Genomic DNA, 24,967 nt, shown 5'->3' with positions numbered 1-24,967 from the left:
TGCCTTTTCCTTTGTTTAATACTTCTACGCACTCAACAATATATTTGTAGATGGATGTTTGTTGAGTAGTTGTGAAGCGAACTCATTCTATTGTAGTACACTATTATTATTAAGTTGTTTGTTGAGTAGTTGTGAAGCAAACTCGTTCTATTGTAGTACACTATTATTACTAAGTTTTGTTACGTAGTTATAATTTTTATTTATTTATTTTGAAAGGTAAGTTGTTGGCATCGAATACTCTCATTTGACACGCACGCACACGCTTTCGGGCAGGAAATTCGAACCGCATTACATTGATCCGAACCTTAAACCATCCCTAGGGGCAGGCGGTCGAACCTGAGTCCTGAATACGGGTCGGTAAAACCTTCCCCGGAGTAATCCAGCTTTCAGGAAATAAATTCCCGGATATTTTTTAGGGGAGAGACTCGAACTTGAGACCTCCCCACCCCCATCTCAATACACAAGTGCAAATGGGTGAACCACTGGACCACTAGGGTGGTAGGGTAGTTATTATAGTTATAATTAGAAATATATAATTATGATGACTGAAACTCATTATTTTCGTCATATGATGTTTAATTGTTGAGTAGTTATGATGGGCCAATAACTGAACAATGGATTAACATTTGTAACCAAATCAGGTCACCATATGTTTAATGAAAAATCGTGTATGACAATAGCAGACCACTAGAATACACCGCCACTCTCCTTTTACACGATTTTACTGTACGAACCTAACAAGACCGGTCTTGCCGGGGTCGGAGCTGTCACGCGCCACTAGGTGCAACAGCCGGAGGTGAGTTTTTCGGCGAAAGAGTTGCCTTTACCGGTCGACTTCAAGCGAGTAAGCTCTCACCAATTTCATCTCTAGCTCAGGAACGTTTCTGTTTCGCATAGAAATCAACCACCTTTGCTCGTCGGCTACACTGTCCGCCGTCAATCTCCGCCCACTGATACCGGAATTTTTTTTTCCGGTCGGTTATTTCTTCACTATATATATTTTTTTTTGTTAACTGCTTTCCGTTTCTTGATCTATATATATCTATATATATATAAGCGTACTTGTTATATTACTACTTATATTTATCTAATATTGAATATTAAAACTAATATTTTTATTTATATACATATTTATCTGTTTTTGTTGCTGCTGTGTTGTTTTCTATACCTACATCCATACTTTAATTATAATTATAACATCATTATATTTTAGTTATCTACTATTTCGTAAGTAATAGATATATATAATTATTATACCTATTAATTCGTAAATATTAATTATTTATACGATCTTAACTTATTCATTTTTTTAGCTTGTTCTGGGTCATCTTTTTAGTGCATTAAGTAATATAGATTCTACGCATACTTATGGTCACTTGAGGTCATGTTCTCCTAATTTAGGGGCGGGTAGACCTAGAGGGGTTAGAGGAGGTTGTAGGGTAGCCTCCCGTGATAAGATTAGAGTGGGTAGTTGGAATATAGGAACCTTGACTGGTAAGAGGATTGAGCTCGTTGATACCTTTCTTAAGTGTAATGTAGACATAGTGTGTGTTCAAGAGACTAGATGGAAGGGTGAAGAGGCGATAGAGATTCAGGACTATAAGTTGTGGTACTCGGGTTCTAGGATAGCACGGAACGGGGTAGGTATCTTCTTAGGAAAAATACATAAAGATAACGTTGTTGATGTGGGCAGGTTTAGCGATAGGATTATGTCGGTTAGTTTAATTATTAAGGAGGAGACTTTCACGGTCATTAGTGCATACGCACCTCATGCGGGTTTAGGTGATGCGGAAAAGAAGAGTTTCTGGGAATTGTTAGATGAGGTGGTGAGGGGGTGCCCAGCCGACCATCGACTGATTATAGGGGGAGATCTGAATCGACATATAGGAGTGGAGGCAGAAGGTTATGAGGGAGCCCATGGAGGCTTTGGGTTTGGTCCTAGAAATGAAGAGGGGCGCTCAATTCTTGAGTTTGCCATTGCCCACGAGTTGGTGGTAGCAAACTCTTTCTTCAAGAAGAGGGATGCTCAGTTAGCCACTTTTCATAGCGGGGGTCGTAGCACCCAGATTGACTTTTTGCTTCTTCGTAAAGGGGAACTTAGGACCTGTAGGGACTGTAAGGTCCTTCCAGCTTTGACGTGCTCCTCCCAGCACAGATTTCTGGTCATGGACCTAGTCACTAGGGGAAGAGTTGGCAGGAGGGCTAGGGTTGTACAACCTAGAATCCTCTGGAAGAACCTCTATGGAGCGAATGCGGGGACTTTTAGAGCGAATGTTGTTGATAGATTGAGTGTAGAAGGGGATAACGTTGCCCCTAATGACGCAGACCAGATATGGAATCGCATGGCGTCCACTATCAGAGATGTAGCAAAAGAGACCTTAGGAATGGCTATAGGGACATCGGGAGCCCATAAGAGTAGAAGAGAGTCGTGGTGGCTTAGTGACGATGTCCAAACGAAAGTCGCATTAAAGCAGGCGAGGTTTAGGGAGCTCATTACTCTTGGAGAAGGGTCACCTGAAGAGAGAACTAGGGTAGAAAAAAGATATAAAGAAGCTAAAAGAGAAGCAAAGAAGGCCGTAGCAATTGCAAAAGACAAAGCATACGAAGATTTATATAGGAAACTAGACTCTAAAGAGGGTGCTAATGACATATATAGGATAGCCAAAGCTAGGGAGCGAAGAAGCAGGGACTTAGGTAACATTAAATTTATCAAGGATGTAGCGGGTCAAAGTATAGTAAGAGAAGATCTTATTAGGAAAAGATGGGAAGAATATTTTGCATCCCTTTTCAGTAGGGGAAGACCAGAGCGGAACGGAGAACCACACGAGGTTCGGGAGTTCCAAAACAATTGTTTCTGCACGAGGATTAACCAGGAGGAAGTTAGATTGGCCCTACGAAAGATGGGGAGAAACAAAGCAGTAGGACCAGACCAAATTCCGATTGAGGCGTGGAAGTGCCTAGGAGGCGATGGGGTTAGATGGTTGACAAACCTTTTCAACAAGACGTTTAGAAGCGCAAATATGCCTATGGAATGGAGACTCAGTGAGGTTATTCCCATTTACAAGAACAAGGGAGATGCGCAAATATGTAGTAACTATAGAGGCATAAAGTTACTTAGTCATACTATGAAGCTTTGGGAAAGAGTGATGGAGACGAGGCTCCGACGCGAGACAAAGGTTTCAGAGAACCAATTCGGTTTCATGCCAGGTCGCTCGTCGACGGAAGCGATTCACATAGTTAGAAGCCTTATGGAGAAGTATAGGGAAAAACAAAAGAACCTACACATGGCGTTCTTAGACTTGGAAAAAGCTTATGATTGTGTCCCACGTGAGCTGATTTGGAAGACTCTTAATGTTAGGGGTGTCCCAAGTAGATATATAAGATCTATTAGAGATATGTACGAGGGGGCGAAGACTCGTGTACGTACGACGGTAGGAAACACAGAGTTTTTCCCTGTAGAGGTAGGTTTACATCAGGGATCTGCACTTAGCCCTTATCTTTTCGCTTTGATCCTAGATGAGTTGACTCATAGGATACAAGACAACATCCCATGGTGCCTGATTTTCGCCGACGATATTGTATTAGTTTCGGATTCTCAGGATGAGCTTAACAGAAGGCTTGAGCAATGGAGGATCGCCTTAGAATCAAATGGCCTACGGATTAGCAGACTTAAATCTGAGTACCTTAGATGCGATTTCAAGACGAGTGAAGAGGAACACGATGATATAGTGGATATCCGAATTGGGGATCAGATTTTACCCCCGCAAGGGTCCTTTAGATATTTAGGCTCGATGCTTCACAATTCGGGAAGAATAGATGAGGACGTGACGCATCGTATACGAGTAGGATGGTTGAAGTGGAGGGCTGCGAAAGGGGTGTTGTGCGACAAGAAGGTCCCCTTTAAGCTAAAAGGGAAATTCTTCAAGGTGGCAATCAGACCAGCCATGCTGTACGGATCGGAGTGTTGGCCAATGACGAAGGCCCAAGAGAGGAGAATGGAGGTGGCAGAAATGAGAATGTTTAGATGGACGTGTGGTAAGACCATGCTAGATATGATACCAAATGGAGTTTTTAGGGAGAAATTGGAAGTTGGGAACATCATCAACAAACTTAGGGAAGGACGACTTAGATGGTTTGGGCATGTTAGGAGGCACCCACTTTTAGCCCCGGTTAGGAGAGTCGAGACCTTCGCCGTTGGCGGCGTAAGGAGAAGGGGTAGACCTAGACGTAGGATGGAGGATAGATTGAAGCTGGACATGAAAGAGCTTCTACTGACGGAGGACATGACTTCTGATAGGAGCCTGTGGAGGAGTAGAATTGGAATAATTGGGTAAGTTTTTTTTTTTTTTTTTTTTTTTTTTTTTTTTTTTTTTCAATGTGTATTATACATCTATTATACAACTACATATATAACTATAACTAGTTATTCTATAGCTACACTATATATAACCCTCCACGTAGTATATATGCACCTGTATCTATTTATATGTTTTTAGACTATATATATGTACCGCTGCATATGTTGGTTACCTATATATGTACCTATGTATCTATGTAACATGTATTGGTGTATGTATGTTTGTCTGTCTTGTTTCTGTACCTAAGTATATAATCTACGAATGTATCTATATGTATATATGTTTAAGCATGAGTTTTTTTATCAATGCTCATGTGTGGTGCGTGTGTATATATATATATATGTATTTATTTTGTTTGTCTGTATGTTTACTTGATTTTAAATGGTTTTGTGCTCTGTATGATCCATGCTATTTGCCCTACTGTTGTGCATTACTGCTTTATGTGTTCTCTTTTTTGGCTACTGTGTATGGTTGATTCTTGCTAGGAGCACATAACTCTTACAGGTACGTATCTTTTGCCCTATCTTTTCGTTTTTTTGAGCACTTCTGGCCGGAGGTCCGTTTGGAAGCAATCTCTTTTGCTCTAGAGTAGAGGGAGGGACGACCTTATCTAGGCGCGGGTTCTATACCCGCGGCTGGAGTAGTGACTTCCTTCTAATCTAGGGTACGAGGAATGATTGTCTACACCCACCTCTCCCATACCCCACTTTTGTGGGATTGGGTATTGCTGTTGCTGTTGCGTGTATGAGTTTTAAGAAAATGAAAATAGTCAAAATGAGAAATGACGATGAATTTAAAACTGTAAGCCTACCATTGCAAAAGTTGTGAATAAATATGAGCCTAAACCCCCGCATCTTCGTTAGTTGCTTTGAACTGCTCTAGCAACCCGTTATTTTATTTAAAGATATTATCAACCGCTTGGCCCCTACAACCATGGTTGCAAAAATCGGAAAAATTGGCCGAGAACTCGGCGATAACTCGTATTCAGGAGGCTGCCGAGTTCGTTTCAAAAAAACGGTCAACTACCGATTCATCGCTCAACGACTGATAAATTGAGTTTCTAGGTCAAATCTCGGTCAAATCTCGGTCAACGTCTGATAAATTCAATATCTCGGTCAACATTTGTTTGTAGCTATATGTTATATTATGTATCATTAAAAATATCTCAAAAATCTAATATTTATAGACACACACACACACACACACACACACACACACATATATATATATATATATATATATATATATATATATATATATATATATATATATATATATATATATATAGAGGGTGTGGTTATGATACAAAGAAGCTTAAAATAAAAAGGGTACGATACACTTATGTCCGTTAGATCGAGATTAAAATGCATCTCAAATAAAAACTTGAATTACGGTATTTGTGTAAATCTTAACAACTAGTGGCATGTGAAAATTGTTTTGAAGGGTATAAATGACTTTTGAGATGGTTTGCTCCGTATCAAACGCTAGAAACCTCCTTTACCTCTATAATTTTTTTTTTCCATGAAAGAGTTTTTATCTAGTTGAATAACAAAAATCCTTCATTCATTATTTTTTATTTTTAATTATATTTATAGAGTTTTAATTTTGTTTGCCCAGTTGAATAACAAATGCACAAATCATTTTTTAACAGTGATGCACGTGTGTATATTCAAGTCATACAATTAAGAATTAACTGATGCATGATGAATCATTTGCTAATGCACACTAATTAACTAATTGATAATTGATGTACAAAAGTGTTTTTCTTTTCTTCAAACAACAAGAGATGTACAAAAGTAGTGATGGCCTGATGCACATATTCAAAAAAATTAAAAATAAATATAGATGATGCATGATGAATCATTTCCTGATACACAACTATTAATTAATCGATGTATTAGTGTTGATGCACGGGTTCATCCAAAATTTCTTTGTCCATTTGATTCGGTAGTTAATTAAAAACAAGTCTTAAAGCAATCGATGCATTAGTATTGCTTTATACGATCAAAAACAAACCGCGAAAGCATCGAATCACTCGTAGATGTGGCCTGAAAGTATTTGGCTGAAAAGTAAAATGGTTATAGAAAGTAGCAGAAGCATCGATGTAGTGCAAAGAGGAAGAAAGAGAGACAATGTGCTTTATTAAGTGTAATTTTGTTTTAATAGCAAGGAAGAAAGAGAAACAATGTGTTTTATACGTTCAACGTATTACTAACAATGATAAACTTGATACTCATATGACACATAATTGATACCGGAGTTCATGGAAAACCGATACATGCTTTCCCTTATTAAAAATAGATGTTTAACATTCAAAACCCAACTTAACCATGGAGCATGTGTTCATGAACATGAAAGCCAATAACAACAGTGAAGCAATTTTTTTTTTTCCGAAATAACAATCTTGATGTTCATCACCTCTAATGTTGTTTATTGGTATTGGTACTGGTCTTTGGGTAATGGCAACAAGCAGAAAACCCGATCAGATCCACTTTTTAAGAAAGAGAATTAATTAAATTGAATTTACATCTATAAAATATAATTCTTACTTACCCAAAATACCCCCACTAATATATGAAATTATCCACGTCTGCAACTAACACGTGTCACTTTATTGTGGTCTTCTACCTAATGTATTTTAAGGTTCAATGTAGATGAACCAATCCCTATCCCTATATATATATTCGAAAATATATATTTATATTCGAAAATCAACGTTACTCAACAACTGAGTTCTCCCGAATTCCCCTAGTTCTCCCCGAACTCTCAAAAATTGTCTTGCCGAGAACTTCGCGAGTTCCGAATTCTTCAATCTTGCCACAACACAAAATCCTGGTGGGCCCTATATGATATAAAATCCTGATTGGCTTCTTATAATTTCCTGGATCCGACGATGATTGCAACTATATGATTGGTCATATAAGTCAGCCAATGATAAGTTGCCACTTGGCAGTGTAGGATGTGAGCTGTAATTAACCATCTCCTATATATATAGATAAATAAATAAATAGATATATTGAACACACGTTATAGAACACAACTTATAATTCAAATTTTACAATTACCAAACCTTTGAAATAATATAATCTTTACAATCATATAAGAACCATGAATCCTTTAGATCCAGTTGAATTCAGGAGGCAAGGTCATATGATGATAGACTTCCTTGCTGATTATTACGAAAATATCCAAAATTACCCTGTGAGAAGCCAAGTTAAACCAGGTTATTTACTTGATACTTTGCCCGAGTGTGCCCCGTTAAACCCCGAACCGATTGAAACCATACTCAACGATGTATCTAACAATATTATTCCGGGTATAACACATTGGCAGAGTCCAAATTTTTTCGCACATTTTCCAATAAGTGCAAGCACAGCAGGCTTTCTTGGTGAAATGCTACTTAACGGATTCAACGTAGTTGGATTCAATTGGATATCTTCTCCGGCAGCAACTGAATTAGAGATTGGTGTTATGGACTGGCTTTCAAAGCTACTCCAACTACCCAAATCTTTCTCGTTTTCAAGCCGTGGAGGTGGTGTTATACATAACACAACTTGTGAAGCCTTTATTTGCACTCTGCTTGCCGCGAAAGAGAAAATTGGAAAAGGAAACAACTCTGATAAACTCGTTGTTTACTGTTCTGATCAAACTCATTTTTCCCTACTCAAAGCGACCAAAATTATTGGGATCAAACCTGAGAACGTTCGAAAAATATTGACAACTAAGTCCACAAATTTTCAGTTATTGCCACAAGCACTCGATGAGGTGGTTAAAAGAGATATTGAAGCTGGGATGATTCCAATGTATTTATGTGCTACTGTCGGGACAACATCCACGACAGCTGTGGATCCATTGGGACCGTTGTGTGAGGTGTCAAGCATGTATAACATGTGGGTCCACGTGGACGCTGCGTACTCTGGAAGCGCATGCATTTGCCCGGAGTTTCGTCACTTTCTTGATGGTGTGGAAGGTGCAAGTTCTTTCAGTTTTAATGCACATAAATGGCTGTTCACAAATCTTTCTTGCTGTTGCCTTTGGGTGAAAGACAGAGATGCATTTACGAAACCTCTCACCACAGACGCGGAGTACTTGAAAAACAAAGCGACTGATTCGAAGGGTGTTGTGGATTATAAAGACTGGCAATTACAGTTAACGAGACGATTTTTGTCTTTGAAGTTATGGTTGGTGATAAGGAGTTATGGGGTGAATGGTTTGAGGGAGATGATAAGAAAACATGTGAAAATGGCTAAAGAATTTGAAAGAGTGATGAGCATGGACAAAAGGTTTGAGATAATGGTGCCTAGATATTTTTCTATGGTTTGTTTTCGAGTTTCTCCGTATGTGATTGGTCAGCGGTATGATACTGATGATGAAGCAAATGAGTTCAACAAAAAGTTATTGGAACGTGTGAACGCGAGCGGGCGTGTTTACATGACACATTTTGTGGTTGGAGGAGTTTATGGTATTAGATTTGCAGTTGGTGCAACTCTGACTGAAGATAAGCATATTCAGATGGCTTGGGAGTTAGTCCAGGATCAAACAACCTCATTGTTATGTGAAATTAAGAAAGATGAAGTGAAATAGGAATGGGTTGTGATCAATTCAGCTTATGTAATAGGCTGGCTACATGCCATCTACCATGCATAAGTAAGCTAGTCTTGTAGTTAATAAACTGTTGAGATCATGCTGTGTGTCATGATTATTTGGATCATTTGAGTTTCTGTATTTTTTTTTTTCTGATTTTATTTTCCTTTTAGTTTTTGTGTAATGCCTATTTATCGCTTTCCCTTTTATGATAAAGATTTATAATCAATAATAACACTCTTGGTCTCTCTATCTTTCTAAGTTTATTTTGTTATCTACTTCTCTATTATAACAATTAACAACATAAACGTTTAATTTGCTTGACTAAATTGTTCTTTGCAATGTTTGGACGCAAGCAAGTGATCCACAATCCCTAGTAGAAACCCCACTATTGGGGACGACATTTTCCCATCTTTAGGGACGACATGTCGTCCCCAACATGTCGTCCAGAATGCTTCGTACTAGAAAGTGTTTTCAGACGAGACCTTTTTTCCGGATGATAGGGGGTCCCACTTTGACTTTTCTATCCGACAGATATCAATGTCACATTCTACCGTCAGATATCAACATCACATTCCACTGTCACATATCAACGCCATATTCCACCGTCACATATCAAGGTCACTTTCCAACGTCGCATATTAAGGTCACATTCCACCGTCCTATATCAACGTCACATTCCGCCGTCCTATATCAACGTCACATTCCCTCGTTAGATATCAATGTCACATTCCACAGTTACATATCAGCATCACATTCAATCCTCCTATATCAACGTCATTTTCCACCTTCACATTATATTTAATCGTCAAATATCCATTAGATATAATCGTCAAATATCAACGTTACATTCTACTGTCACATATCACCATAACATTACACCGTCACATTACGCCGTTACATTTGGTGGGAAATCTTGGGCGGTAAACTTTTGGTGGAAAATCGCGGGGCGGGAAACTTTTGGTGGAAAATTTTGGGCGAGAAATCCCTTCTATTTAACACCCTTACACATCACAACATTATTATACTACAACATTATGGCCGAGAATCGGTATGGTCATTGTCGATCTTGTGGTTCAAATTTAGTTATCTAGACTTGCTGCACTAATGATTACCAGTATGGTCGACGATATTATGGTAGTGGTGGTATGTTCGGGCGCTTGATGTCTGTACATTGTAAAAGGAGAACAATTTGGATTGATCTGTTGTTTTTGGGGTCTCATAGGGCGCTTGAAGTGATACCACCATTGTTAAGGTCCATGAGAGCTCTAGAACGTTCACTCGAGATCGCAGAACGTCAAAGAAGGTTGAAACTGATGTTACCCCGGTGAAGATGTTGAAGCTCTTCCTCATGATATTCCATGACATCAAATGACCCTTCTTCTATGTCGTACATGTATTCCATACAAGATCGTACAACGTATGGGCATTCTTGACGAATATCTCCGTCCTGAAATTGTTGTAAGAAATGCAATTGTGAGGAGTAACATGTACCACTATGAACCAAATATCACTCGTTTGTCAGTGACTGAAGCCTATCTTCACTAGTGTTTGACTCACAATACTGTAGTAAATATTTCTCATTTGGTCGGTTCTCGAATGAATCAACTTCGTTATGCAGAAACAAGACCTCTTCCGTACGGAGCGTTCCTGAATCGATTATTTGCTAACATTGGTGTGCTCGAAGTACTTGTAGGATAACATTCGATAACTACGTTACCTATCAACATGGACTTCGTTAATGAAACTTCGAAAACAACAAGCACAGATTCAAAAACTTCATCCACTAAGTCGGATGCTCGTAGTCATTAGACCAAGCAAGAACATGGGATCAAGGTTCCATTGTTAGACTGCACTATTGATGCCTTATTTTCTTTCCATCGGAACTCCTAAAGTATACTTATGCATTTGAGTCTATCCAGTCGTGCCTCTCGACTCATTCCCCAGTCTCCCGCTTTGCTCAAGTAAGTTTGCGACTCCGTATCAGGACCTCCTTCCCTTCTGCCACTCTCCGTTCACACGGTTCTCAAAGCAGAGGAGGAAGGGTGGGCAGCAGGTACCACAAGCCCTCTGTCCCACACATCTATCCAGAAGCAAGTGCAATTCACCCTCGCTGTAATCACTACCACTACCTAATCTCAGTTCACATTATGAGGGAAAGTGAATGAGTAACAAACCACCTTAGTTTCACAATTTCTCTTTCTCTTTTGTGGGAGCGTAGGTTAGAAGTGTTGGGAATTTCCAAAGGGATCTCATTATAAAAAAGAAGAATTGATTCAATTATTGGTCCCAGTTTTGAAAAGTATAGGTTAAAAGGGAATAAAGCTTTTTTTTTCGAAAGCTACTGAAGCGTCTTGGAAGCTCTGAAATGGAAACCTCCTCCACCTATCAGCTCCTTCACTTGTCCTCATTGATGGAATTCAACATAACAACAAGTTCTTAAGGTTTACATAATCACGAAACAATTTTATGAGAGTTATAGCAAGTGGAAGCATAATTATTAAGAAAACAAGTTTATATGTTTAACCATTTAAATTGAATCCCATGTAGATATCAAGTCATGAACATATGCTTACATATAATAGCAAGGAAGTGAGATTATACCTCCTCAAGATTAATTGAGGGATGTTTTAGATGAGCAAGATAATGATGATGATGATGGAATAGGAACCTCTAACTTGAAGCCTTAAATGTGTAATACCCACAAACCTTTTGTGCACCAACACCACCTTTAATTTGGTTAGGATTTTAACACTCAATGAACTAGATTACCAAGCTTAAACCCTCTCCTTTTGCTCCCAAATATTTCGGCCAGCAGCTCCAAAAAAATGAGAGAGTTTTTTTTGTTCAAAACTAGCTTGAATGAATGAGTCAAAACTTGGTTAAAGAGTCTAGCATGCACTTGAAGGATGTGTTATCTTAAAAGTAACAAGAATAAGCATGGGTGTGTCTTCTTGGAGTCCCAAAAACATCCACCATGGGGGGAGTTTTAAAAAAAAATTGTTTTTATAAAACTTGATATAAAATCATGCATTTTTATTAAGTTACTTGTATATTTTATAAACCCTTTTATAAAATATAACACAATGTAATTATTTAAACCTATAAATAATTAAAATCCTTATCATATAAATTATCCAAATAATTTATCTCAAGTGATAATATTTTAGAAACCAGATTTTCTAAAATCCAAGTGTCGTGTATTTATTTAATGATCCAATCGTTAAGAATAAATACGTATAAGGTATCGGTAAGCTTGTTATTGGGTATGACCCGACTTGGATCATAACCTATTAGCCACATTAATTTAATATGTCTCTCGGGCATACGAAATACCTTCAATCTCCCACTTGCACGAGAAACATAAGAAATTAATGCAAGTGACAGAGACCACCTAACGACCGTCCATCACCCCCAATATGTTATGACTTTGTGCCATTCAATAACATCATCCCTTTCGAGTCCCATCTCGAATATGAATAGGTGACTCTTTCATTATCTCCTTTCGTCCTAGATGTCATGTTAAATCAAAGAGACATAGAGTGATCACTCTCTTCTAGATTTAACTTTATCAGGCCTTAGACATCTTAATCTCAACGAATAAGAGGGAAAAATTCCATCTTGACTACATACGTCCTAGATATATACTTTGTATTACACCTGAGCTCTTCCTTATGAACTACCATATTTCAGAATAGTGAAGGAAAGAATCAAGGCATAATACTTAGTGAACATCCAAACCCAATATGTATCTCAGGTCAGAGGATACAATGATATTCGCCTTTACTTAAGATTACATGTGATCAACCACAAAGGCTCCATTTAGTAAATCTTGAGAGCGGGTCTTCCAATATTTGTATCCCACAAATATCTATGAACTTTGGTTGCAACCTTGCCCCACATTCAGCCTATAAATGTATACCAATCTAAGTTCATAATAGTCTAAACCTCACACTTGCTCCCACAAATGTGATCGACTACGGATTTTTAGAATAATAGCTTATTCATGGATAAAATATGTAAAATAGGAACATGACTCAAGATTAATAAATTAACACCATAATTACATTAATGAGTTTGAACCACTTCGTTCTATTACAATACATAAAACAGATCACAACCAATCACTAGAATATCTGAGCCCTAATGCACTAACATGACCTTGACGTTTTGCACCATGTAAGAGCTTCGTGAGTGGATTCACTATATTAAGATCTGTGTGAACTTTGCGAATACATATCTTTCCCTTTTCAACTTCATCCCTTATGTAGTTGAATCTCCGCTCAATGTGACGAATCTTTTGGTGAGCACGAGGTTCCTTGATTTGAGCAATTTCACCCTCGTTGTCACAAAAGATCTCAAGAGGGTCCTGAATGGAAGGGACTACTCCTAAGTCGTCGATGAATTTCTTCATCCATGCAGCTTCCTGAGCTGCCAATGAGGCGGCAATGTACTTCAACTCTGTAGTGGATAAAGTAACAATATCCTGTTTTGAACTCTTCCAGGAGACCGCACCTCCATTTAATGTGAAGACATAACCAGATTGTGATCGAGAATCATCTCGATCAGTTTGGAAACTCGCGTCCACGTAACCTTTTACTGCGAGTTCCTCCTCACCAGACCCATATATTAGAAACATATCCTTAGTCCTCCTAAGGTACTTCAATATACTTTTAACCGCAATCCAATGACTGTTTCCAGGGTTATTCTGGTATCTACTTGTCAAGTTAAGAGCGCATGACACATCCGGTCTAGTGCATATCATTGCATACATGATTGACCCAATAGCAGACGCATATGGGACATTCTTCATTCTCTCATGTTCATCTTTCGTGGTGGGGCACTGAGATGAACTAAGAAGCGTTCCTCTTTGAATAGGTACCAAACCTTTCTTAGAGTTCTCCATCTTGAACCTTTTCAAGACCTTTTCAATGTATGCACTTTGATTCAAACCTATCAATTTCTTGGATCTATCTCTGTAGATCCCAATCCCCAAAACGTATTGTGCTTCTCCAAGATCCTTAATGGAGAAGCATTTACTTAGCCAAGTTTTAACACCTTGCATTGCCGGAATATCATTTCCAAATAACAATATATCATCCACATATATACAAGGAACATGATAGTGCTCCCACTAGCTTTCTTGTATACACAAGCTTCATCACCATTTTTAATGAAGCCAAATTTCTTGGTCTCCTCATTAAAACGATGATTCCACATTCTAGATGCTTGTTTTAATCCGTAGATTGACTTCTTTAACTTGCATACCTTTTTAGGATATTTCGAATCAACAAAACCTTCAGGCTGAACCATATAGACATCTTCCTCAAGATATCCATTTAGGAAAGCGGTCTTGACATCCATTTGCCATATTTCATATTCATAATGAGCAGCAATGGCAAATAATATCCTAATAGACTTTAGCATTGCCACAGGAGAAAAAGTTTCATCATAGTCAACCCTTTGAGTTTGAGTGAAACCTTTTGCTACAAGTCTAGCTTTATATGTATCCAAGTTTCCATGTATGTCAGTTTTCATCTTGAAAAGTGAAAGGACCCGTTCATATACATTATAAACGATTCACAATAGTTGATTACATCACGAGGTATTTGACCTCTATATGATACGTTTTACAAACATTGCATTCGTTTTTAAAAGACAAACTTTCTTTACATCAAAAATTGACGGCATGCATACCATTTCATATTACATCCAACTATAATTGACTTAATATTAATCTTGATGAACTCAACGACTTGAATGCAACGTCTTTCAAAGTATGTCATGAATGACTCCAGGTAATATCCTTAAAATGAGCTAATGCACAGCGGAAGATTTCTTTAATACCTGAGAATAAACATGCTTTAAAGTGTCAACCAAAAGGTTGGTGAGTTCATTAGTTTATCATAATCAATCATTTCTGTAATAGTAATAGACCATAAGATTTCAGTTTCCATAAATATCCGTACACTCGCAAGTGTTTAAAAGTATTCTGTAAGTTGTAGGCACCCGGTAACAAGTCTTAATGTTCATGTTTTACCCTCTGAAGTACACCAGATCAGGTGTGTTTTAAAATAACCTAGAAGTACTAAAGCATCCCATAGTCAGGATGGGGTTTGTCAGGCCCAATAGATCTATCTTTAGGATTCGCGCCTACCTTACATAGACAAGTAGTTTAATGTTACCAAGCTAAGGGTATATTTCTGGTTTAAACCCACATAGAATTAGTTTTAGTACTTGTGCCTACTTCGTAAAACATTTATAAAACAGCGCATGTATTCTCAGTCCAAAAATATATATTGCAAAAACAATTAAAAAGGGAGCAAATGAAACTCACAATACTGTATTTCGTAGCAATTATGTATATGAAGGCACTGAACTAGTGCAGGGTTTGTCTCGGATTCACGAACGTATCAATACTGTGATTCAATATTGCAGGAAAGTACGTAGACGCAACGAAAATGATAAACATTAGGTTGACCTCACGAGCAATACCCTCGATCAATACCCATAACCTCCATAGCTATAACCCATAATTTCGTTAGCTCTATCCCGTTTGAAAAATTATTTTGAAATCGTCTGAGTATAACTCCGTCGTAGTATTTTATGTATACTAATAATATCTTGAAATGATACAAAGAAAATATATATATGTAATTCGATTGAGAGAGTTTAGAGAAATATATTTTCAAGTTTTTATGAAATAATGAAACCTATTGAATTCTATTTATAATATATTTTTGAATTATTAAAGTATGAATTATTAAAGTGAATTATTAAATTTAAAGTAAAGTAAAAGTAAAGTAAAGGTAAAGTTAATGTATAGTAAAAGTATAAAACTATATACGTATAATACGCGTATAAATATATATAATATTAATTTAAATCATTATATATATTTAATAAAATAAAATATAAATATCGTTATCTTTATCATACTGGTTAAGTAATGAGTTGTCAAAAGTGGTTCTAGATATTTATAAAAGATATATACGTTTTAATAATAAAGTTCTTTTTAAACTGAAAACGTTTTTTGTACTTTTGAAACTAAATCAAATAAATATGATAATTTTTTTCCAAAACTAAATATATTTAAGAATCATTTTGTTAAAAGGTTAAAATAATGGAAATCGTTATATCATAAAACATTTTAGAAAAGTAGAATTATATATATTCATAATAGGTTTCAAGTTTTTAAATTACAGTCTGTTGGTGAAGCATGGGATAAAGTCCAAAGGTTAAATAAATGTATGAAATCATCTTAATGAAAAATGTTGAGTTACTTAACTTGTCGATATCCAACATCTAAGTTATTTACACTCCACGTTCTTATTTTCATATTTAATAAAATGAAAGTTAACATAGTTATCTTATCAAGGTCACGAGGAAAATATTATAAAACATGCCTTGGAAATTAAACAGGAATCTCCACTAACCCTTGTCTAGTTCCCGTTAATTGACACATTTGTTCTTATTTATAAATCACTTTACCATTTTCCGAATGTTGTCAAAAAGAATAGATTTCTTAAATCACAGTGAACCTCATAACATAGGCCCGTAATCATATCATAATGTATCTGATAATTCAATCATTTGATATTATCTCTTAATTCTGTCGATAAATATATCGAAACAAATACGTTCATGTAAAGTATCATATATCTAATACTTTGTTAATGTTTTCAGTTAATATTATATATTATATATACATATCTATATACTCATAATTGTTCGTGAGTCGTCGAACACGGTCAAAGGGTAATTGATTACATGAATGTAGTTCCAAACTTTCTGAGATTCAACATTACAAATTCTGCTTATCGTGTCGGAAACATATAAAGGTTAAGTTTAAATTTGGTCGGAAATTTTCGGGTCGTCACAGTACCTACCCGTTAAAGAAATTTCGTCCCGAAATTTGATCTAGGTCGTCATGGCTAACAATAAGAATGTTATTATGATGAATATAAGTTGATTCATAGGGTTTTATCATGATTGAGAAATATGGATAAAATAATTCGATTACTCGAAACGTATGAGTGAAGCTATCGTAAAAGAGTGAAATGAGAAAATAGGGATTCGTCTTATCTTTTAACGTCATCACGGTTGATCTCTGGATTAAAGAAAATTTTGTAATCTATATAGGATTTGATTCTTCGGTGATTAAGGAAATTATGATCCTCTTCGATTTAATGCGATGATTCATCTCGATTTTTCTGTCGGATATTTCACTATAAATCCACCTCATTCGTTTCCTTTTAATTCACACCTTCTATTCTTTCTCCCTCAATTCTTACTTTAAAATTATTCAATATGCTTCATCCAGTGCTGATTCTCGATATACTCCTTACTTTCATATCTGTCGTTCTTCTTTTTCATCTACCTCCAGAAGAATCTATTTACTTCTACTATACTATTGGTTTTATAGTGTTTTTAGTTCTCCCATGTCTTTATATTGCTATATGCATCGATATATACGGTTTATAGTTTCTGGGTTGTTGTTGGGTTTTATATCTTCCCTTATATTTCGATGTCCCTGCTTCTGTCTTCTATAATCATTGTCATCCCCAATTAATGCTCTCTTTTATTTGCTGCGATTTATACCCCAATTTCTATTTTGGAGTTTTGTCCTTTCGTTTCTTCTTCTTGCGATTAAGCACCGCTTGTAATGGTCCAGAATTCGTATATATGAATTTCGGAATGAACATTGTTAATGTTCTAAGAAGGAAATTGTAATGGCACGGTCTTGACTTGTCAAATTACTAGAATACCTCGGAAAAGGCTGAATCATCAAGAAATATTTTCTTGATATTTTAGAGGTTAAAGAGAATACAAGAGTCGTGTAACATAGCACATGATGACGTTATGATATGTGAATCATCACGTTCCATTTAGAAACTCAGCATGACTTACTGTAATATAATCACGTTGATCAAGTGTCATTATATTATACTAGTTCATGCTTCAGTTCCCAACACTACTTCAAAAATATTCCTATTTTAAATTCGAATTTTCATAATTTAGAAACTAAAATAGTTTCTTTTATGATGTAATACAGACAGCACGGAGAGGTAAATGATTTCAGATAATAATAATTATGGAAATATCTTCAGAAATATGGAGGATATTTATAATGAAAGATACGATGATATCTTAAAATTTCTAATATCAGAGGATGATGAAGAATATCGTCCGTAAGGGTTTAGAGTCGGGAGCAAGGTATTCGATAATGACTTCAGCAAACACGGAATCATTTAGATTCTTTGAAGGTAGATTTCGTCCTTGTGATTTATCCACAGCCTTCTTCATGGTTTGCTCAATCCGTATTTTTCAGTACCAAATCTTCTCTTTTTCTGAGCTTTGCCAACACACTACTCTTTATCATCAAACTTTTTACTGTTAAGGTCGTTTATAGTTTTTGCTGCTTCATCAGTATTTCGAGAACTAGTTCACAGTTTAGGGTGTTTTTCAGAAACTTCACATTCAAAGTATATAAGTCCAGAAGATAGACACATATAATTGTTGGCGTAGACATGCTCAGAGATTTCAAAATACTGATTGCTAATTTCTGATGATTCGTATGGAAATTCTCGTTACAAGATGCAGATGAGTAAATGATGGGGTTTTGATAAATATAAAGATTTTTCGGAAAGTCAAAGATCAATGAAGTTGTTAATAAGTTTACTGCTAATGTGGCGAGATATGAAAGGTTTCCCGGTAATAATGATGAAGGGGTAATCATTATAATAAGGCTTATTCGAATGAACAATTGAAGCTGGTTTGCTGGAGCTGTGACAAAACCATCTATTTTTAGAAGGGATTGAAAAGTTATTTTAGCTAGTAAATGCCAAAAGGTCTGACATGGATACATGTTAAATTATGACTTTGGTTTCAAGAGTTTTTCAGGTATATAACTGTGGATAACATGTGGTTGGATCGTTATCTCAATTGTTCATTATTTGAAGTGTCTTCAGGTATTTCGAAGGGCTTGAACACAGATTATAATCGTTAATATACATACGATGTTCTAACACAGTTTTGAAGTTAAAGTATAGCTTTGAAAGATGTAAGAATCTAAGAGTGATGATACCGGTTATAACTTGAATTGAATTCGGCGATTTCAAAATCAGAATATGTAATTAGATTTTTGAATGAGTATGGTTGTTTTGATTTCTATAAAAGAATGTATATTGTTGTGAAAGTAGGGAGTATAATGGATGATTTGCTGAATCGGATTCGAAGAATGTAACATATTAATTGTGAATTTATATATCTCTCGGATATTACCTACCCGTTAAAAAAAATGTCACAATTAATATTTTGTACAAAAGAATTTTATTACAGTCTTTATGGAAATATATGTGTATATTTCTTCAGATGTAATATAGATTTAATGAGTTAATATTAAATTAAACTCACTTGATTTATGGTTAAGGCTAGGATAGATAATTTCTAAACTTTAGAAATTACATAATCATCGTAGAATGTTTTTCCAATGAAGTTATGAATCAATACTTCATCGTTGTGGTATTCCTTAGTATCTACACGGCGTATGACGTTGATGCTCATGGGACAGATTGTGAAGTTGAGGTTTGCGATGCGGTTGTTGTTGGTGGTGGTAATGGTACTGTTGATGTTGTTGATGGTGGTACTGGTTATGTTGCTGGTGCTGCTGCTGGTGTTTGTAACCTTTGCACCATATTCTCCAAAGGCACTACCCAAGCGCGAAGCTTTTTGACTTTTTTTATTACACCGGGGAGATTGTCGGTTCGGACGAGAGGATAAATAAGATCTAGAATTTGGTGTAGTATATAATCATGACGAGATACTCTGGAAATGAGAGAGAAAATGGTGTTTCGGACAGGTTCACCGGTAAGTACTTCAGGTTCATTGCCAAGAGGGCAATGTGGTGGATGGAAAGGATCGCCTTCTTCTTGTCTCCAATGATTAAAGAGGCTACGAACCCATCCCCAATTCATCCAGAATAGATGATGGCTGATTGGTTGATCCATTCCAGTCACATTGCTTTCGGAGCTTGAGTGGGATTCCATTTCGGAATCTGAGGAACTTGAACTGATGACGAATTCCATTTCGTACTATTTGATAAAGGATTTTTCGATACGAAATGATTTTCCGGCTATCGGGTGGTATTCTAACTACATAGAATATCTATATATATAGATCAAAAGATTTCATAGATTACGGAGGAATTTACGGAATATGTCAGGCAAAGTTTACGGTAATAGATACTATAAGATATGATTTAGCAGATATGCTAAGATATGAATTTTGTCAATACATTATTCTTGCAATCAATGCAGCAAGACGTGTCTAGACTAAGAATGATAAGCAGGTAATTTCCTAAGGATGGTAAGTAGATGATTTTCGACTAAAAATGATAAATAAAACTTTTAACATGCAGACACTGTGATGACCCGGGAATTTTCGACCAAATTTAAAGTTAATCTTAACATGATTTCGACACAATAAGCAAAGTCTGTAAAGTCGAACCTCAAAATTTTTGAACTACCTTTATATAATTAAATACCTTTTGACTGTTCCCAACGAATCACGAACAATTATGTGTAAGTATATATATATATATATATATATATATATATATATATATATATATATATATATATATATATATATATATATATATATATATATATATATATATATATATGGGAATACTATGCATAAGTAATATTATATATAATGTAATAAGATGTATAAATAATAAATAAATAATATATAATATTAATTAAATTTAATTACAAGTTTGAATATATTTGTTATATTAGAAGTATTAACAATACTTTTATGATAATATTAATATTTGTATTATTTATAAAATATATATATATATATATATATATATATATAAATATGTTAATTTTGACATGTACAAATATTATTTAAATTATTGAAATTATTATCACCATTATCTTTATTATTATTATTATTATTATTATTAATAGTTTCATTATTATTAATAGAATTAATATTAAATACTTATGTGTATATAATTAATATTAATTTGTTCTCTATATAAATAATATACAAAGAAAATATATATAGTAATATATAGTAATGCAAATACAAATATATTCATATACATATACGAAGTACAAGTGTATATATATATATATATATATATATATATATATATACATATATATATACATATACAGGATATATATATATTTATAAATACTGATTATATACAAATATAAATACAAAATACTGAATACCTACATATACGTATTCAGTTAAGCTTTCACCATCGTTCTGAAATTTTTTTCCTCTTCTTCTGTTCTTAATTGGTACTTATGTCGACTAAATTGATGATACATCACACTCTCAAACAAATCTGTAACAATCCATATCAGCTTTTTAATTTTCTTTTATTTTATTTTATTGATACCTAATGTTTCCTTTCTGTCGACGAGCTGGCAGTATAAGCAAACCAATTATTCAGTGGATTAACACATACAACCAACTACACGTTCTCTATATCAATTACACAACAACCAGATTCAATTATGTCAATTAAATTCCTTAAAAATCCTTTTAAACAGGTAACCATACTCTGCCTTTCAACTTTTTGGCCAAGATACGATTCTGTATTACATTTCAAAAACTGTAAATGTAGGATTGTTAGAAATTATTCGTTCAAGCTATCTTCAAAATTTCAAAAGTTAAATCATTGTATCGAGTAAGAATTTGGTGAGTCAAACTTTTATTTTCAAAAGTCAATATATTGATTCATCGCGAAATTGGAATTAGATTTGATGTTTTATGTTTAATTGGTAATTCATAAAGTTTCCATGGACGATTTATAACCTTTTTCATGTTAAGAGTTAGTCTAAAACATCATAAAATTTCGAAATTGAACTTGGGTTAGTCGTGTTCTTCAATTAACTGTGCAGTTCGTTTTTTTTTTAATTTTGATCCTGTTTTAAAAAAAATTAATCAATCTAATATCATTTTGACATTGACCATAAAACCTAAAGGTTAATCAGAAATCTATTGTAAGTTAGTTTGGAACCTGGTCGATTGTATATATGAAGAAGATGATGATAAACGAATACGGGTTATAATAATTCGAAGTGGTTTTTAAAACAGAAAACGAGCATCAGCCCATATGGTTAAGTGTTGGTTCGGGGAACAAGAGGTCTCGGGTTCGATTCCCGTCTTGTGCAATTCTTTTGAAAACGAATTTTAAAGGTAGTCTTTAATTTTAAAATTTTTATTATTATTGTTATTATTATTATTTATTGTTATTATTATTATTAGGCTAGTTATTATTACTCCTAAAAATATAGAAGTATGATTAATACCATCCTTAATCCTTAATTAAATGTTAGTATTATCATTATCATTATTATTGTTATTATAATTATTATTATAATAATAATAATTATTATTATTGATATTGTTATTATTAATTATTGTTATTATAATTGTTGTTAGTATTACATGTATTATAAATGTTAGTATTACTACTATTTTTTTTTCTATTAATATATGTATTAGTTATCATTTATTATTAGTATTATGATTATAGTCACAATTATAATATTATTATTATTATGATTATTATTAATAAGCATTACTCTTATTATTATTAGGATTACAAACCTTTAGTTATGAGTTTACAAATTAAACATGACGATTTTGATTATGATTAACATAAGTATTATTATTAATATTATCACTGATAGTGAAATTGCTATAATAATAATTATTATTAAGTATTATGTATTATTATCGAAAATCATTATTTTCATTACTATTAAACTTTTCATCCTTATTAAAGATTACTGTTATTATCACTAATATAAAATTTATTAATAAAACTATCATTTATAACATCATTAATAGAATCATTAATATTGTTACTATTATTAATATCAAGTATTACCTTTATTATCATTTTTATCATATCAATTATTATTCTAGTATTATCATAATAATTATCTTAACAAACAAATGATATATATATATATATATATATATATATATATATATATATATATATATATATATATACAAAATATACTTAATATTTATAACCTAACAATATTTATATTTATAAATAAATATGAATATATGAAATATATAGGTATTAATGTAAAAACAATATAAATAATAAATTTACATATATATACATAACTTTGTTCGATTACAATTACATGTGTTGATATATATATATATATACAAATGTTATAGGTTCGTGAATCCGAGGCCAACCCTGCATTGTTCAATATAGTCATATGTATTTTTACTACAAAATACATTAGGTGAGTTCATTTGATTCCCTTTTACTCTTTACATTTTTAGGACTGAGAATACATGCACTGTTTCTACAACTGCTTTATTAAATGCTTTTGAAATATATTGTGAACTGCGAATATATGCAAATGCTTTATTAACTATTTTACAATATTTATACGTGTGAGTTTCATTATTCCCTTTTTAAATCCTTTTGCAATATATATTTTTGGGACTGAGAATACATGCGCTGCTTTTATAAATGCTTTACGAAATAGACACAAGTGATCGAAACTACATTCTATGGTTGGATTATCTAATCGAATATGCCCTTTTTATTAAGTCTGGTAATCTAAGAATTAGGGAACAGGCACCCTAATTGACGCGAACTCTAAAGATAGATCTATCGGGCCCAACAAGCCCCATCCAAAGTACCGGATGCTTTAGTACTTCGAAAATTATATCATGTTCGAAGGAGGATCCTGGAATGATGGGGATATTCTTATTTGCATATTGTTAAGGTCGGTTACCAGATGTTCAATCCATATGAATGATATTTTTGTCTCTATGCATGGGACGTATGTTTACGAGAAATGGAAATATGAAATCTTGTGGTCTATTAAAATTATGAAATGATTATTTATGTTAAACTAATGAACTCACCAACCTTTTGGTTGACACTTGAAAGCATGTTTATTCTCAGGTACGAAAGAAATCTTCCGCTGTGTAATTGCTCATTTTAAAGATATTACTTGGAGTCATTCATGACATATTTCAAAAGACGTTGCATTCGAGTCGTTGAGATCATCAAGATTATTATTAAATCAGTTATAGTTAGATATATTATAAAATGGTATGCATGCCGTCAACTTTCGTTGAAATGAAAGATTGTCTTTTCAAAAACGAATGCAATGTTTGTAAAATGTATCATATAGAGGTCAAATACCTCGCGATGTAATCAACTGTTGTGAATCGTTTATAATCAATATGGACTTCGTCCGGATGGATTAGGACGGGTCCTTTCAGTTGGTATCAGAGCGGTGGTCTTAGCGAACCAGGTCTGCATTAGTGTGTCTAACTGATAAGTCATTAGGATGCTTTAGTGAGTCTGGACTTCGACCGTGTATACATGTCAAAAGTTTTGCTTATCATTCCGTGCCAAAAATTTACCTGCTTATCATTCTTAGAGAATCAAATGCTTATCATTCTTAGTCTAGACACATCTTACTGCATTAACTGCATGAATAGTGTATAGACAAAATTCATATCTTAGCGTATCTGTTACTGAAAACTTTGCCTGACAGCTTCCGTAGATTCCTCCGTAATTTATGGGATTTTAGTATTATATATGCATATGTAAATTATGTATTGCAGAGTACTAATCTACATCCTATAATCTATTTCTTATCGAAAGTCCTTCGTCTGATCGTACGAGATGAATCCCTCAACCAGTTCGAGCCCCTCAGAATTCGATAGCTATTCCGATAGTTATTCCGACAGTTATTCCGATATGGAAACACACTTGAGCTCCAAAAGCAGTATAACTAGAATGAATTAACCAATCATCCATTCCCAATTCATCTGATGGGTTCGTAGTCGACTTAATCAATAGAGACGCGCATAAGACGATCCCTTCCACCAACCGAATTCACCGATTGGAGAATAACCTGAAGCACTTACCGGCTAACCTATCTGAGACACCATTTTCCACCTCATTTCCAGGGTAGCTCATCACGATTATATTCTAT

General features: G+C 34.5%; 1 protein-coding gene across 1 annotated transcript; it reads left to right on the top strand.

Annotated features, from left to right (window-relative positions):
* Window positions 1-7,062: 7,062 nt before the first annotated feature.
* LOC139902713 (tyrosine decarboxylase-like) lies at window positions 7,063-8,942 on the top strand. The gene is made up of 2 exons (XM_071885318.1): window positions 7,063-7,109; window positions 7,463-8,942. The coding sequence occupies exon 2, from the start codon at window positions 7,467-7,469 to the stop codon at window positions 8,940-8,942; it is 1,476 nt and encodes a 491-aa protein (XP_071741419.1). The 5' UTR covers window positions 7,063-7,109; window positions 7,463-7,466.
* Window positions 8,943-24,967: the final 16,025 nt, after the last annotated feature.

The sequence above is a fragment of the Rutidosis leptorrhynchoides genome, chromosome 1, assembly GCF_046630445.1.
Source record: "Rutidosis leptorrhynchoides isolate AG116_Rl617_1_P2 chromosome 1, CSIRO_AGI_Rlap_v1, whole genome shotgun sequence".
Taxonomy (NCBI): Eukaryota; Viridiplantae; Streptophyta; class Magnoliopsida; order Asterales; family Asteraceae; genus Rutidosis; species Rutidosis leptorrhynchoides.
This window is presented reverse-complemented; position numbering and strand designations above follow the sequence as displayed.